The sequence below is a fragment of the Oryctolagus cuniculus genome, chromosome 1 (assembly GCF_964237555.1).
Source record: "Oryctolagus cuniculus chromosome 1, mOryCun1.1, whole genome shotgun sequence".
NCBI lineage: Eukaryota > Metazoa > Chordata > Mammalia > Lagomorpha > Leporidae > Oryctolagus > Oryctolagus cuniculus.
The window spans coordinates 124019324-124036115 of record NC_091432.1 but is presented as its reverse complement, the minus strand read 5'-3'; the positions used below and the strand labels follow the sequence as shown (position 1 = coordinate 124036115).

Here is a 16792-nt window from a genome sequence, read left to right as displayed (position 1 = left end):
TCCTGTGAGAGTGGATCCTGGCCTGCTCAAATCTGAGGGGCTCGTTATGACCCAATCTGCACCCCCTCTCAGTGGTCACAGCAGCCGAAACCAGAGCAGATCAACACGGCACCCGAGACTGGTGCAGACCTCGGCTGCACCTCAGAGCAGACAGGCAGGTAGGAAGACCTTCGCCCCAAGTCAGCCGCGGGCAGAGCCAGCACCTGAGGCTGACGGCAATGTGGGCAGGGCCACATTCCCCAGAGGTCACAGCTGAGTCACTAGGCAGAAACCAGGAGGTAAGTTTCTCCCAGTACCCAGGTGGCTGTGCCACCGAGGAGCTGAGCGGAGCCAGTCTAGGGCGAGGCCACTGGGCAGTCCCGACCCTTCAGACATTCCAGACATCAACATTAAGACACTGGACGTCTCTGAGTTTCCTGGAGGCCAGAACACCTGCGCTGTGCCTCCGATGGTGACAATTAGATGGGGCATTGTGTGTGAAACCGCAAGCAGACAGCAGGCACTCAGATAGGTGCGGTTGGTCTACGAACGCGCACTTGGACCAAGAAATTGCACCCCACTGCTCCCAGCTGGTGTGTCAGGGGGTGAGGGGACAACGCTTCATAGCCCTTGGGGAGAAACTGGCTTCAAAATCTGTCCTTACATCCCCTACTTCTTTGCGAGTCTCCCGGCAGCAACGCCAGCGGCCAATGCGGGCAGGAGGGGCTGAAGAACCAGCCTGCTGAGCCGGCTTGCACACCGAGCTGCTTCCGGGCTGGGGGCTCACAGAACGCTCTCTTCCTACTCCAGTATGCTGGAGAAGAGTCCCTCGGGCACACAGGCACAGGTGCCCGTCTATGTGCTTCAGACCTTAACTGCTCCATCTCTCCAAACTGCGCTATGCCACACGGGGGCGGGCAGTCTGAGATGAGCCTCGGAACTTTACCCTCCCACGTGCAGCCAAGCACAAAAAGACTTAGGCCACACGCAGACACCGCCCCCACCTAGCAGGAGGCTTCAGGCCAACGACCCAGCTCCACCCCTGCAATGAGGAGACACAGCCTCCCAGAGGCAGGTACTGCAGAAACGCGGACATGGAGGCTGCAAACGCTTCGCTCAGAGTCCAGCTGTCCGCCCTGGACCTTGTTCCCCGTATCAGTAAGGAAAGCCGCACAGTAATAAACACTGGTGCCTTCAACCTTGCCAGGCCAGTGCTGTGGCAGACTTTCCTTCTGTTTTTATTTTTATTTTTTTGAAAGAAATGAAAAACAGCATTCAAGAGCAAGAGTGGAGACTTGAATGGATTTATTGCCCCCTGAGGCCCCTCTGAGGAAGATGCCCGTGAACCTGAAGGTAGGCGGGGCACAACCTTGCCACAGGTCAAGGGCACGGTCAGTAAGAGGCGGAGGCTCGGTGGAAGTTAAAGTATTTTATTGATGTGTTTAAACTCTGTACATTCTCCACAGATCAGATTAAGGAGTTTGCAGGTGAAGTTTAATCTGTGCATAGTGGGAAGAGACATGGATGGGGTCAAAGGAGAGGAAGGAGAAAAAAAAAAAACAGTCACAGGAAAACAAAACAAAACAAAAATACACCACAGGTTACCAGAACCTTCATATTAAAAAGAAGAAAAAAGGAAGGAAGGAGCCGTGAGCGTCAGCGTCAACTATACAAGCTTTACAAAGACTCGTGAAGGGAACGAAACCCTGCCAGGCTCTCTGCGGCGTCCACACGCCCGCTTCCTGCACTGCCCGCGCTCCGCCCACGTCCCGGGGTTTCTCCGAGGGACCCGCAGAGGGCCAGGAGCCGGTGCCGTGGGTGGGAAACGTCCGAGGAGGGAAGAGACCACACGCGTGGGTGGACGTGGGGGGGGAGTGAAGGGCAAAGAGCTACAGGCAGCCGGCGGCTGCAGCGGACACACCAGTGGCTCGCCCTGTGGAAGAACTGGATTTGGAGGGAAAGCAGCGGCGGGCCCTGCTCTCTGAGATGCGGGGCGCCCGGCCTTGAAGCTCGCCGGCCACACGGCAGTCAGTCGCGCCGGTCCTCTAACACCACTCAGAGGGCGTCGGGAGCCGCAGGGGCGGGCGGCAGGTCCCTGGTTCCACTTTCAGCTTTCAGAGCGCATTGTTAAAAGACAGTGCTGCCTTCTCTCCTGCTGGTCTTGTGTCTCCCCTAATAAAAACCAGGTCAGTGAAGGAGCCTACAGAGTCGGCGTATACAATGCAACTGGAACAAACGGTCTGCATATACAGTCTACAGATGAAAATCAACAGTTTCCATACAGAGAGAGCATGTGTGAGACGATACAAGAGAAGTGGGCTTTCTTCTGATTAATTTAAAAAGAAAACTGCATCAGTCAAATATCTGCAATAGATCTTTTCATTTCACTTAAGGTTTATATATCATATACTGTTATATTAACATTTTTCACCCATTTAAAAGAATGGAATTGCAATTCTACAGTAGTACTTCATAGTCTTAACGACACGGGAGGTCAGGATGGCAGCCGAAGCCCTCAGGCAGCGGCTGCTGGTCGGTGTCGAGCCCGAAGCTGGGCCTCTTCCGGCCCACCTGCACCACCCCACTCCGGCCAGGGGGCCACGGTCCTGTCACTTAAATCTGCATCTGTTCCAGGTACTTGTAGGTTGGGTTCTCATATCCGTGGTTCTGCATCTTGTTCAGGTGACGCTCTTCTGGGGTCAGCATTGGGTCCACCTGGGAGAACAAAGGTCGGGGGTCACTGCAGTGCCCAGGGCAGGCCTGAGCTGTTTGGGCCCAGAGACCAAAAGCAGCCCAGCGTCCCATTTCTGTGGGTGGGGGTGCAGGAGGAGGAGAAAGAAAAGAAGGGGGCTACAGAGGGAGGTTTCTGGGGCCGGAGTCCTGAGGGCGCAGCCCGAGCGGGAGAAGGCAGTGCCCTGGATTTCCTGGCACCACAGGGACGGGCGAGCCATCGTCTGCCAGAGGCAAGCCGCTGGCCTCTCAGCTTCGAAACAAGCAGCACCGCCGTGTGATCGCTGGCCTTTTCCAGCTCTGAAGTTCTATCCCCAGGCCAGGCTCCAGAGGAGATAAAATCAAATAAACTAAGACACGCGTCTGAACTGACTTCCAAGAACATACTGGAATTTTTCTTCGGAAGTCGAGAGGCTGGGCACTCCCACCACCCGCCAAAAACTGAGAGGTGAGAAGCTCCAAGAACAAACGAGCAGAACCCAGGACACACACACCTGCCTGCACCTTTCTAGATCGCCTGCTGGTCTCTGGCTTTTTCCTCCCCATTAAAGGGAGTCAGGGAGGGGAGCGAGGCGCGCCGTGGCGCAGCGGGTCAGGCTGCCGCTGGGGACACCCGCGTCCCATTGCAGAGCGCTGGGTTGAGTCCTGGCTGCCTCGCTGCTGAACCACCTTCCTGCTAATGCACCTGGGAAGGCAGCAGGGACTCCCAACTCTGGCTAGGCCCCGCCCCACCCACTGCTGGCATGGATTTGGGAAGTGAACGGAGTGGATGGCAGATCTGTCCCTCCGTCTCGCTGTGCCACTCTGCCTTTCAAACACATAAATCTGAACAACAATGCCAACAAAAAAGAATGGTGAGGGGGTGGGACATCTGGTCCAGCAGTTTAAGATGCTACTCGGGATGCCTGCAAGCAACAGTGGAGCACCTGGTTTGAGGCTCAGCTGTGCTCCCAATTCTGGCTCCCCGCTAATACACACCGGGGCGTGTGGCTGGGGCGGGGTGGGAGGAGGAAGGGGAGCATGTGGCAGGTGTTGGTGTCTGGGTCCCTGCCACCCATCCTGGAGACCTGGATTGAATTCTGAGTTCCTGGCTTTGGCTGTTGTGGGCATTTGCGGGAGTGAACCAAAAGATGGGAGAACTCTGTGTCTGCCTTCCAAATGAGAGGCAAACACAGACACAAATCAATCAATAAGTAAAGGCGACTGTCCCGTGGGAGACAGGAAGCGCAGGGCAGCAGCCCTGGGCGCTCACGGATCCAACATGCTGAGGAACGCAGATGCCAGGGAATAAGCCGAGACGGAGCAGAGAACGTTCCTAGCGCCCACCCCATTCCCAGTCAAGGCCCGGATGAATGCTGACAGTTGGCAGCAGCCACTGTAATGGGATCAACGTAATTCAGTTGTGGCCGGCTTCCAAAACGGGGCCTAATAATCCAGTGAGAAATTAAACTGAGGAGAGCAGCAGGTCCACTACTCGGGCGGTTAAGAGGTTTGCACCCCACACAATTTCCGCCGTCGCCACCACCCCTGGGGCCAGCAGCGCCAGCCCAGGACCAAGTCAGAACGGCCAGTTCTCACCTCCACGATCCCGTGGCTGATGGTGCCGTACTGCCGCTTCCTCAGCATCACCAGGCTGATGACGATGACCGTGGCGATGGCCACTGCGATGACCAGCAGGCCGATGAGGGCACTGCTGCTCAGGCTGAAGTCCTCTCGCAGAGGCCCCGTGGATTCCTACGGTGACAAAGCAGACAAGGACCAGAGTCCCGGCGACCGCCTGGCCATCGTGACCCGGTAACTCAGGGAGGGCTACGTGCCTCAGAAGCTGGGTCTCTGAGACCCAACGAGGCACCAAGATGCTGCCGTGCAGGTGGGCATCCGCATGGGAGGACGCCCACTTCTTCCAATCTCCGTGGAGATTGTAACTGTAGCTTCCCCGGACACGGGGCCTACAGCACCAGGCATCTCGCCTGCTTGTCCATGAACTGAGAAGACAAGACAGACTTGCAAGCCGGCCTTAGGTCCTGCAGCTGAGCACCTACCGGCTCCTCCTCTAGGCCTCCGACCCGCTCGGCATTGAAAATCATCTCCTTAACATCCAGGGTCTCGTCGATGACCTGCAACAGTCACGGAAACATCACGACTGGCGAGCAGGTGAGGGGAGCTCCAGTGGAGACATCATGGCTTCTCTCTACCCCTTCATCATTCGGGGGAGGAGAGCAGATGCCTGCTGGCCGCCCACTAACCAAGCGCTCCTGTCACACTCGTCCAAAACCACGCCCCAAACCTCCAAATGAGGGGCGAGTGTGGGTCCTATAGGATTTGCACCTGCGTTTTCCTTTGGGTAACAGATTAACCAAAAAACACTTACATATCAAACTCAATTAAGAAATATAAGTAATAGAAAATGCTAGAAGAACAAAAGGGAGAGTAAACCTAAGGCAGTGTAAGAATCAAAATCTACTTTCAAGTTCTTAAGTCTCTACTCCACTGAAAATAGCTTCTAGAATGTTCTGTGCGTCTTTAGTAATAAACCCAATTCCCTCCTATATAGCAAGAGATGAGCCACTGATGAACACCAGGTCTTCAGTCTTCTCTCCTATGCACCGGCTTCACAAGGCAGCCCGCCTTGCAGCGGGTGGAGTCCCTCCATCTTCCACCACGCGGAAGTGACACGAGGCCACGGGCTCTAGACACTCTCAAAAGTGAAATGGGCTCACCATATGTTCCTCCACTTTATTCTTACTGTTAATCACTTTCTCTTCTGCACCAATCAGCGCCCCGTCCTGCTCTCCCACTCCAGATCCTGTGTGGAGAGAAAGCTGAGCTGAGTGTCTGAGCGTGGCTGACCTCATGCCTCCCCGCCCCGGCTCCATACGCCACTGTATTCACACGTGGAGGATGCACTGTGCCTAGGGATGAATGACACACGCACGGTCAGAGAACCGATGGGGAGGATGGACGAGCAGGGAGTGCTTACTTGCCTCCGACTTGGAAAAATGGAACGCCGGCCTTCAGTGACGACGTCTGTGGGCTACCCGGCAGACGTGTCGGGGCACTGGAGCACGAGAGCACGTACCGCCCTCGCCCGTGACACCACTGAGCACCTCCAACCCCACACCTGTTCTGCCAGCTCCTGGGTCCTCCCACGTGGAGAACCCTCCAAAGCCTCAAGCATGGCTGTTTACCCCACAGGCAGTTCTTTTCTGCCTCAAATGTCCTTCCCTTAACCACTTCAATTTGTCCTCTGGGATGCAGCTCCTTGTGGGAGACATTCTCGGGCTACAGCACTTAAAAAAAAAAAGTCACAGTTTGCAACGGACCGCCTTGGGGCTCTCCCAGCAGGCTGTCGCCCCTCAGTGCCTGGATCATGATGGTCACACAGTAAACAGTTCTGAAAGCACGCACAGGAAGCACGTGTTCCCTCAGCAGAGGGAGCGCCTGACACCACGGCGGAGGGCACCTTTCTCTAAGCAGAGCGAGAATAGCAGCTCTCCTCTTGCCAAGGTCAGACGTGGCCCGAGCCAACGTCACCGGTGCGTGGCACTCGAGTGACAGACTCCAAACACGCCCAATGACTGGGTCCAGCAGAGACTGAAAGAAGAGAACTGAGAAAAAAACCCTCTTTATTCTCAGGTTCAGTGTATGTGGTTCCTAGTACCACACAGAGTTTCTTATTAATAAAAAATACACAGTTCTACATACAAGTCTATGACCTGAAGCTTTTACACAGAGCTCAAGCTGACAGCACGCTTGGGGACGACCCGTACACACCAAGCACAGCTCTCCCTGGGTCTTTCCACAGCGAAGCATTCCTGCTCACAAGCAGATCTGTTCTTAACACAGAGCAATTAATAAGAGCTATTACAGCTGCTGAACTTGCAAACTAGCTAATGCATTAACTTCTTACAATGCAGCCAAAAATGATGCAATTTTCTTTCCCAAGCTTTCACTGAAGAACTGTACAACTTCACTGCAGTTAATTAGGGTGGGCTTTTGTAGCCTCAAAATGCCAATGAAACAGATATTGCAAGCTGTTTGAAAGCAGGAACCTCAAGTGAGGATGCGTAGGACCAAGCTCAGTGAATCGAGTTTGGAGCTCTCTCCTTTCTCTTGCTCAGGATTTTAAAGGTCACAAGGGCAGGAATCTACCTGAAAGTTAACGTGGCATTGGAATAACTAACTGAAGTCCTATGGGCAGTCCCGACTGTTGTAATATTGTTTTTGATGGCACAGCCCCTATGTATTTCTAACACTGAGCAGTCTAGAATGTTTAGGACTGGGGTGGCACCTGGCCTGACAGTGAAGACACCAGCTGAGACACCCACATTCCACATCAGATTGCGTGGGCTCAACTCCTGGTCTAACTTCTTGCCAGTGTAGATCCTGGGAGATAAGTGGGTGACAGCTCCAGTAACTGAGTTCCTGCCATCCACATGGGAGACCCCAGATTGTATCCTGACTCCTTGCTCTGCCCCAGCCATTGCAGATTTTGGGGAGTGAACAGCAAGACAGGAGTTTTCTCTGGCTTTCAAATAAATAAATAATAATAATGATAAATAAAATGATTAAACAAGTGACTTCCAGAAACCAAGAGTTAATGGTTAAACTGTCTCAACTCAGAACAGCTAAAGCATGAAGGCAAAAATCCAGCTAAACTCTGAGTTCCTCTTTATCTATAACATCTACAAGGTGCCGCCGAGAGGAATGTGAGCACAGTGATCTCCAAGAAGAGGCGTAACTAAGTAACACAAAATAAAGATTTTACACAGAAGTGATTTTCAGAAGACTCAAAATACATTTTTATATTCTGGCAATAAGCTGGGGGCAGAAACCAGAACCCCAAATTCTCAGCCAGGGAACACCGCTTGGTGCGTCTGTCATCAGTCTGCCAAAGTCAGAACATGAAGTGACTGCTTAGGACAGCTCTAGAGGCTGGACCACCCAGACACCCGGGAGGACTCTGCAGCTGACGTAACAGAAATCGCTAGGGCTCTGGGGACGCAGAACTGGGGTCAAAGCCGCATTCCTCCACTTCTTAAACTCACAGTTTGGACTAAGTTGTGTCATCTCAGAAGGTTCTTTGATTACCTGTTCTATAAAATAGAGCTGAAGAGCCTAGCCCACAGAAATGATCAGAGGGTTAGGCGAGATCAGGCATACAGAGCGCCTGGCCCAGTGCCTTCTACAGCGGTGACTTTTTGAACACTGGAGACTCACTGCAGCCAGAATTCACAGCCTCCACCTGTTTCACCCATCAGCTTTCAAGGTTCGAGGGACTGCTACAACTCCGGGGACAAGAGACAGCTGGCACAGGCAGAGGGCAAGGGTAGCTGAATGGAAAGGGGACAGATGTTAAGTGGGGCTAGCAGAGGAAAACGAAGGGGTGAAAGGCTGACTCCACCTGAGCGTGACTTCAGCGTATTCTAATATATGCAAGCGATGCACCGTCAGGCTGTCTCAAGTGGATGCACTTCAGAGACCTGTCCAGGTTACGGGAATCTATCTACGAAAGCATCTACTTGAGTTACTGTGCGTTCTCCGGCATCTCAGAAGGAAAGCCCGGGATGGCTACCCGGTGAGCCACACCACTGGCACTGGACTCAGTGCTGGGCAGTGAGGGCAGTGTGTTAGCCACGCGGAGGGAGGACTACGCTGGCTCTACTCACAGCCACGGCTGAAGAAAATGAGGCGGACAAAAATCAGGTGATGGCATGAAACAGAAAATGAAACTTCTGACACACTGGGGAAGTGAAAGGAATGAAGGTCTCACGGGGAGCGTCTTGGACAAACCAACCTTTTTTCATTGGGTGGTACAACTCCGGCTGAGTGTCTAGCAGAAAGAAAAACAATAAAGAAAACAAAACAGCACAAGAGGAGATTAAGAAAGAAAATGGCTTCTTTCAAAATTCCTAGCTATAAAGTGAACAACAAATTTTCTTCCTGTATAACAGACCATGCCTGAAACATCCCACAAACAAACCAGCTGTAAGATCCGCAGCGAACCACTGGAAGGTATCCTTGGTAAGGGAGAAAAAGGAGTAGGTGTGTTTTGGGCCTTTCGAGGGAAATTTTGGAAGATGTCCAAATTTTTCAGCTCAGCCCACGAAATTATGCTTCTTAACAAACTGTAGTTAGCATCGACTGTGGTTTGAGGACAAGGGGGCTAGGTCCTCCTGGAGTTCTGTCTGGAGCTCTGTCCAAGATGCTCTGACCCCAACACACAGGTAGCTGCCCAGGCCTGGTCCTGCTGAGGCCTTGCGGAGGCCTGGGATTTCTGAGAGCAGGCCTAGGGAATGGGTGGTGCTTCCTTCCACACCTATGCAGCGGCTACGTTCGCTGGCCTGCTCTTCCTACTGGAGGGTCAGATGCCCTGGGTACGGACCTCCGAGAAGGTGGCGCTGACAGGCCTTTCTGTTAGAACCTGAGGGCTACAGAGGACACGCGCTGCCCCTCCTCAGCACCCTCTGCGGCCTGTCTCGGGGCCACACGGAGTCAGGGGGAGTGGTGAGGGAGTGTCCTGTAGTGACTGCAGGAGTCCGAGTTCAAACCCCTGTGTGGGCCCTGGCCAAGTAATTTCACTTCCTTACACCACAGGATCCCCAGACATGGGCACCAAAGTACCTACCTTAGAGGGTTATCCTGAGGCATGCGGGAGCCCACCCGTGTAAGAGGCTTAGCTAAGCTGGCTACAGCAAGGACTCCGCAGAGGTGAGCCACTTTTATCTCTACTGCCATTAGCCGCCGCCGCAGCACAGGGTCTGATTACACCGACTGCTCTCAGCGGCCTGTTCATTTCAGGTGCAGACTCACAGCATGTGGAGAGACTTTGAGATATTAAGAGGCGGCTAGGAAACAGAGGAAGCAGGCCTGACTCAGAACCAGAGGACACAGCGCTTCTCACGCCATCTCATGTCCAGAGATGGGACCTGCAGCCAGCCACGGCACCTGCTCCACCTCTCCGCCACACCTCCGGGGACATACCACGAAGGTGCTATCTGAGCTGCAAAGTGACCTGCACACAGCTGCACGGAGGGCATCACACAGCTGAAGAACAGCAGGCTGCAGGCAACCCATCTATAAAACGGCCAAACAGTTCGAACTTCCCGGTGACACCAGCCACCTGCGGGCAGCTGCAGGATGCTGCACACAGCTGGTGCCTGCGAACCCAGTCCCCTTCCCCGAGGCCATACCCCGGGCTCAACCCCCCAGCTCAAGCCGGCTTTACCAAGGGGACTCCCACGTCCTCATGTCGTCTTCTCCCACCCCACGGCCAAAAGCAGCACTGAGTCACACGTACCTTCGTTCTCAGGCAAGGCCGGGAAGGGATGGAAGGGGTAGAACGGCGGGATCTCCTCGCTCTCCTCAGAGCTCACCCGGACATCCACCGGGCTCTCGGAGATGGAGGCAGTGAACTGGTCCATGTCCGCACGCTGTTCCTGGAGGAGTTCATCTGGCAAAGGCACAATGGGGACCCGACACGGCGGCTTTCAGGACTGGCGCCCGGGCCCCAGGCCAGCGGTCTGATAGGGTCAGGGCTTGTCCTCCGAGGGCGCGAGATCTGCTAAGGACAGGGTCCTGGCAGCCCACAAACTTTGGCTGGCCCCTTGACCCCCCTCCCACAGCAACACCCCCAGGGGTCTCCTTCAACACCAGGTTTATGTTTTTCAGTGTGTATTTAAGGAGTAGCACATGGTGTTGTGATAGCCATATACATACTGCCAGGACCGCTACAGTCATGCAGATGGACACACCCATCACTCTCCACTCCCAACTTCTCCCTACTGGAAAGAACACCTACATCGCCAACTGGCAAACGGTCAGTATCCCAAACCAACAGCATGACTGTCGTGCACATACTCCAGACCATTCATCCCACGGAACTGCAGCTTCAGGCGTCCCCTCAATGCCGGTTTTAAACGCCACCCAGACTCCAGCACCCCCAGACGTGCGTCCATGCCTACCACCTGCCTTCTGCCTCATGCCTCCATCGGCCGACGCTAGACCTCCACGCCACGCCCAACAGCAAACGTCCGGAGAACTCCCCGTTCTCTTTCCCGCCTCGGGAAAGGTGGCACCACCCTCCCAGCTGCCTGAGTGCCAGTCTGGACGCTCGTCCCTCCGCCCCCACCCCCAGCCCGCAGCATGTGCCCTGCAGAGCCGGCTCCGGGCTACCTTCTCCAGGCACACCACCTCGCCTCGCGCCTGGGCTGCTTTAATTGCTTCCTGGCTGCTTTCCAGTTTTAATCAACTCTCCCCACAGCAGCCAAGCCATCTTTTTTTTTGCCCACCAATTCGTGTTCTTTTTAAAAATATTCTAGATCTAATCACTGCTCAGCTTAAAGCCCTTTAGCAGCTTCTCATTATCCTGGAATGAAACTCAAACGCCTTGATTTCATTTCCCTTTGACACAACAACTCAGCGTGCCGCCTGCCTCGCTCTTTCAGAGTAGCAGTTCCCGCCTCGGCTAAGGGTGCGTGTCCCTTGGGATGGCTGCATGGGTGGCTCCGCGTGTCACTCAGAATCAGGTTATCCCCTCGCAGAGGCGGCGGCCCTGACCTCTGGCCACTCCGCCAACCCCGTGCGGCTGTGTGTGTGACACCGGTTTCCTCCGACTGTAACAGGGACTCCAGCAGATGCTCTCTGCCGGCACACCATCTTACCCTGTGACACACAGCACACACACAACAGCATCTGCTGAATAAGTGAGGAAGATCAGGACTGGGAGAGGGACAGGAGGCGAGAATTTGTGTCCGACAGCACGCTTTGAGGTACCCCAGCAGTTTGGGGGGGGGTGGGAACAGGAAGCTTCCCCACCCCTTGCAATTTCACACTCCAGATTTTCTTCCGCTAACGGTGAAGGTCAGTGAAACTCAAGGCTCTGTGGCTCCCGGCCAGTGCATCTGTCCTTGCTGATTCCCGACCTGGCCAGGCGCCTGCGGACTTCCAGACCTTGGAAACCCTGGCGTGCTAACGCCAACTTCACCAGGCTGGCTCACTTGCTCCCCACACCTCTAAGCCTGCCTGGCCACCACCCTTGGCCTCAGCAAGGAGTCCCAGCTGACCCTGAGACAGTCAGTACCCACCGATTTCCTCTTGAATTTCCTGGGCGACATAAGGTACTTTGTAGAGCAGCGAGAGACTTTGGTTCCTCCTTTCTTCAATCACGTGGAGATGTGTCATCACCTGGAAGCAAGTTACGGTGCAGAGGTTTTGTCACTGAAAACAACCAGGCCGGGGCCAGGGGAGCTTGCAAAGACAGACTCACTCTCACTCACTCTCTCTCTCTAAGTATACAGGTATGTTCTGACTGAATAAACCACCACCAGGTTATGCAAAAATTCACCGAGAGAGGCTGCTCCGAGTTAAATTAGGTCCACTAGCCACTTTCTGCTTTGATTTTCGTACGGGGTACCTACTGTTTCACGGTACTGAGTCAGAAAGAGCCCTACTTTGTACAATGCTGCACACTCAAGAGGGTCCTGCTCAGTGAAGAGTTAATTTTTGCCACTGGTCAGATTAAAGGGATGCAAAGACTGGAACTCCGATTACAAGGTGCATGTTGGGTAGAGGAGGGCCACTGGTGGATTTCGCTTAGTGAAGCAACTGCCTAAAATCAGGATAGTGTCAAGAACAGAACCAGTTTCCTCCTATTGCTAAGCTACTCTCTGAAAAACTCATGCCGTATGTGAACAAATCTGACCTGAAGGGGTGTGAGAGGAGACCTATCTATCATGGCTCATATCAAAGCCACTTTTTCTGAACACAAGTTCCACTAGCACAACCCCAAAAAAGCCAGCGAAAGTGATCACTTATTTTCAAAGCTTTTCAGAGTGGCTTCAAAGCGAGATCTGAGCTAACGTCACGTCAACAGCAGAGAGAGGCAACAGTATGATTGCTGCTCTGTCAGCTCCTCTAGGCCAAGCTACACGTGCAGTTACCGAACATTTCCTAAAGAGGGTGCTGTAAGCCACTGGATTAGTTAACATGAGCTTGAAGCCATTAACATGAAGGATCAAAACGAAAAAAAAAAAGTTAAATGGAAAGATGCTTTTATTACAGATTGATGTCTTTCTGACCTTTAAAAGCAAGGATGAAAGCAATTTAATTTTATATTTGCCATTCTATCAATCAAGCAAATTGATGGGAAAGCCCAAGAATGAGGGACCTTGGAGAAAAAACGCAGATGGAGCTGCACTGCACCGCTTAGTCTCAGCCCGCGTTGACACTGTTACACTTCCCTGGAGGATTAAGGGGCCATCTGAGAGAGGACGGCTTGTGCCCAGAGGAGGACAAGAGCCACGGGGCGGAATACTAGCAATCAGAGTATCCTGTGAGGGTAAGAGCATCTTATCACTGGTATCCAGGCAACCACGCAGGGCACAAGTTGCTGAAGGCTGAATATCTTCAGATTGTTCCAAGGTTTAAAGAACAGAACAGGGAACACACAACAGGATGCTATCACTCAGCAGCCAAGCTATGGCAGAACTCGTGGCTGAGAGCAGATCCTAAATAGCAGGCAGCAAGCTGGGTCTCCCCACCAGTCACGATACACACACAGGAAGTCGGGAAGGAGAACTCCCGGGAGAATGGCAAGCACCCATGGCCGTCAGTGTAGCCCACATACGCTGGCCCTCACAGTCAGCACCGCACTCACTGTGCTTACGATATGGGAGAAGTAAAATAGGAATGGTGATGTCGTTTTACAAAGCCCCTCTAGGAAAACTAGTAGCTGAGTTTACAAGGAAGCCAGCAGCCCTGCAGGCAAGTTTATTTTCTATGAATACAAGAAAAAAAGTAAAATTCAAGCTAAAATAGGGACAATCTTAAAATGAGAAAGAAGAACCAAAAACAAATCTCTAGAGAGGGTTGAGAAGCAAAGCTGGATCCAGTATGGGACAAAACCCAGGAATACAAGAGGTGTCTACCTAAACACACACCAAAAGGCACAACACCAGAGGAGACCAGCTTTTACACCTACTTCATACATTACCTAGAAAAGGATTTTAAGTATTAATTCTGGTCATTTTCTAAATCAGAAATAAGCTGTCATAAAAACCAATTTAGAAATGGATTTATTTCTTCAATATAATCACGCATTTCTGAAACTTAAGCATGGAAGTACTTAATATAAAAAGGTATGGAGGGGCCAGCATTGTGGTGCGCCAGGTTAAGCTATAGCTTGCGACCCCACTGGCGTTCCTGTATCAGAGTGCTGGTTTGAGTTCCAGTTGCTCTATTTCTGAACCAGCTCCCAGCTAATGCATCTGGAGAAGGCCCAGGTACCTGGATCCCTGCCACCCAGGTAGGAGACTCAGATGAGAGTTCCTGGTTCCTGGCTCAGCCCTGGCTACTGCAGCCACTTAGGGAGTGAAGCAGAGGATGGAAGACTTGTCTTTCCCTCTGATGCCCTGCCTTTCAAATAGATACATAAACCTTTAAAATAAATAAATATGGAAAGATATGTTTAAAGTTTGCAGCTTTGCAATAACCAACTATCAAATACCATCTTCCAAGGACCAATAGTAAGCATAACTAGCCATGCTGTCCGACCACGGCCAAGGCCGCATCTCTCCACGAGAACACACTCTGTCTGGTGTACCTGTGATTTCATCTGGGCGGCCTTTTCTGGGTCAACAGCCAGCACATGCTGGTAATGACGGATGGTATGCAGGCGATCTTTGTTCTCGGCGCGGACATACCGCCGCAAGGCGTGGAGAATGCGATATGGCTGCAAGGTAGAACAGTTGTTTTACTACGCAGAGACTAGAAAATTGAAAACAGGCAGGAAAAAGTTCCAGAAAAAAACTGGAACTCAAAAAAGGAAAAGCTCCATGAGTTCATGGCGTGAGCACTGGCACAGCGGTTAGACACTGCCTGGGACACCAGTGTCCCACGCTGGAGTGCCTGGCCTGTGCTTCAGTTCCCAGCTTCCTGGTAGCGTGCAGCCTGAAGGCAGCAGGAGATGACAGCTAACGCAGCTGAGCCGCTGCCACCCACATGCGGGACCAGGATTGAATGTCTGGCTCTGGCTTTGGCCTGGCCCGGCCCTGACTGTTGCAAGCCTCTGCAGAGTGAACCCGCAGAGGAGAATTGTGTCTGTCTCTGCTTTTCAAGTAAATAATTTTTTAAAGAAAGAATATAAAGTTTAGTTAGACACAAGAATGAGAGATGTAGCCTTAAAGTCTTTTTTTTTTAGGTTACCAAGTAACAAGAAACTAGTTTTCTAAATAAAGTAACAAAATCTATGTTCCAGAGTTACACTGGTTCCTTGATAATCCCCAGCCCGCTGCCAACCTGCTCTAGCCTGCTTCCTGGCTCAGCCTCCGACCCCTGTTACAGGCCAGGCGGTCTCCGGCAAAGCCCAAAGGGCAGACCTCACTGCACACCAACACCCTCCTTTCCAGTCCTTTCTACCGGCAGTCAGAGCTCAGCCATGGAGAGAGCTCGAGACCACTCGCATAAAAGGTTCAATATAAATTACCTTATGCTTTTCTTCATAATCTTATTTTAGAATGGAACTGGTTCAAAAGCCTCCATTCATAGAAGGCATGTTTCATTCTTTGAACGGCTACCACAGAAAAGTCAATAATTGGATAATTACCAAACAATACCCTGAGGTTATGCTTTTCTAGCATAAAAGACTTCACATCGCAGGTCTACGCAGGCACTCCGTGACGTACTGCTAAGCTAAGGGCAGCGACTAGAACAGAACGTCTTCGCCTTCCCTAATCTTTCCTTACCTTCAGCTTTGCCCGAATCTGTCATAAAACACAGTGTTTACAACCTGTGTGTCACGCTAGCTCCTCACGTGGGCCGCTCGAGGACAGGCGACACCGGGGCCGCGACAATGACTCACCCGTGGCGGGTCGGACTGCAGGGCAGCCAGGTAATTCTCCAGAGCCACCCGCCGGCGGTCGTTCAGCATGGCTTCCACCCGAGCCAGGTGCGTCTCCACCAGCTGCTGCTTCTCGCTCGCTGCTTCCTTCTCTAAGGCTTTCACCATGGCTTGGAAATGCTAGGCCAAGACAGGAGGAGCAACACACCACTATGCAGCACCAGAAGTGAGTCCAAGAAGCAACCTCGGGCCCCGATGCTTCCCCTCGGCCCGCGCCTGGGCAAGTCTGTAGCAGACCCAGAGGGGAACAAGGGTGCGATCAAAGGATACTTATCTGCTTCCCGTCCGGGTGATCGCTCCCTAACCCACAGGGAACACGCTCATCTCAGTGCTCCAAAGACTCCTTAGTATTTCTGTAACTGAGGGTACTACCGCTGCAAGCCCAATGCCTGGTTTCGCCACATGGGCTACAGGAAAAGGAATGCTTGTCCTTTTCACAGGGTGGCAAGGGGCTGATTTCAAGGGTAACGGTTTGAAACATCGTGCAGCAGTGTTGTGGGGGATGCTGGATCACTCTGTGCAGTCATGAAGGGCAAGTTACCTGAGAAGCATCTGGCCAGGTTTACAGCAAGAGTTTAAGGCTGTTGAACTAAATTTCAATACTGGCTTACGCAGGCATTAAAACTTAGATTTTCTTTTAGTAAAACAAAACCAAACAACACAGGTCTTCCACTAACGTGTCAATAACATCCTAAGAAAGATTTCAGTTCCAATTTAAAATGTAGCAAAGCGTTCCAAAGCCAAATGCATCTTTTAAATTGCTATCCATCCTCCTAGCTATGCTGCGTCCTCATGAAGCAGGACACGGCTCGCTGCCACAGTGGTAAGGCTCCAGCGTGCATCAGAAACCTCTGCTTCCTGCCTCTTGGACTTTTTAACTAGCCATCAAAGACAAAACGGTTCAGTACTGCTGGAAAACAAGGCACAGACTAAGAACAAAGACAAGAGCCAGCTTCTGCCAGGCAAGCAGAACTAACGTGGCAGCCGAGCTAAGGTTCCTTCCAGGGTGAACTGGGTGTGTCCCAGTGTCCTGGTTTCCTCCTTCTACAGGTGAGTGATACCAGAAAGGAACAACAAACACAGGCCGCTTATTACTTCCTTGTGACTCGGGCCTTCCCCTGAAAGGTGGTGCTGAGACTCTGAATTCCTGGGAGCTGGGCTCTGGCCACGTGTCAAGTGGTTGGG

General features: G+C 52.4%; 1 protein-coding gene across 4 annotated transcripts in view; it reads right to left on the bottom strand.

The window, feature by feature from the left end:
* Positions 1-1393: 1393 nt before the first annotated feature.
* APLP2 (amyloid beta precursor like protein 2) overlaps positions 1394-16792 on the bottom strand; it is a 75705-nt gene continuing 60306 nt past the window's right edge. For 2 of the 4 annotated variants that reach the window (XM_070065594.1, XM_070065607.1), the window contains 9 exons: positions 15569-15727; positions 14312-14440; positions 11796-11895; positions 10010-10162; positions 8507-8542; positions 5430-5515; positions 4752-4826; positions 4288-4443; positions 1394-2694 (listed from right to left, as the gene is read on the bottom strand). In XM_070065594.1, coding sequence (XP_069921695.1) covers positions 2593-2694; positions 4288-4443; positions 4752-4826; positions 5430-5515; positions 8507-8542; positions 10010-10162; positions 11796-11895; positions 14312-14440; positions 15569-15727 — 996 coding nt within the window. In that variant the 3' untranslated portion in view covers positions 1394-2592. The remainder of the gene's footprint in view (positions 2695-4287; positions 4444-4751; positions 4827-5429; positions 5516-8506; positions 8543-10009; positions 10163-11795; positions 11896-14311; positions 14441-15568; positions 15728-16792) is intronic. The other 2 variants (XM_070065596.1, XM_070065617.1) reach the window with 1 other exon arrangement.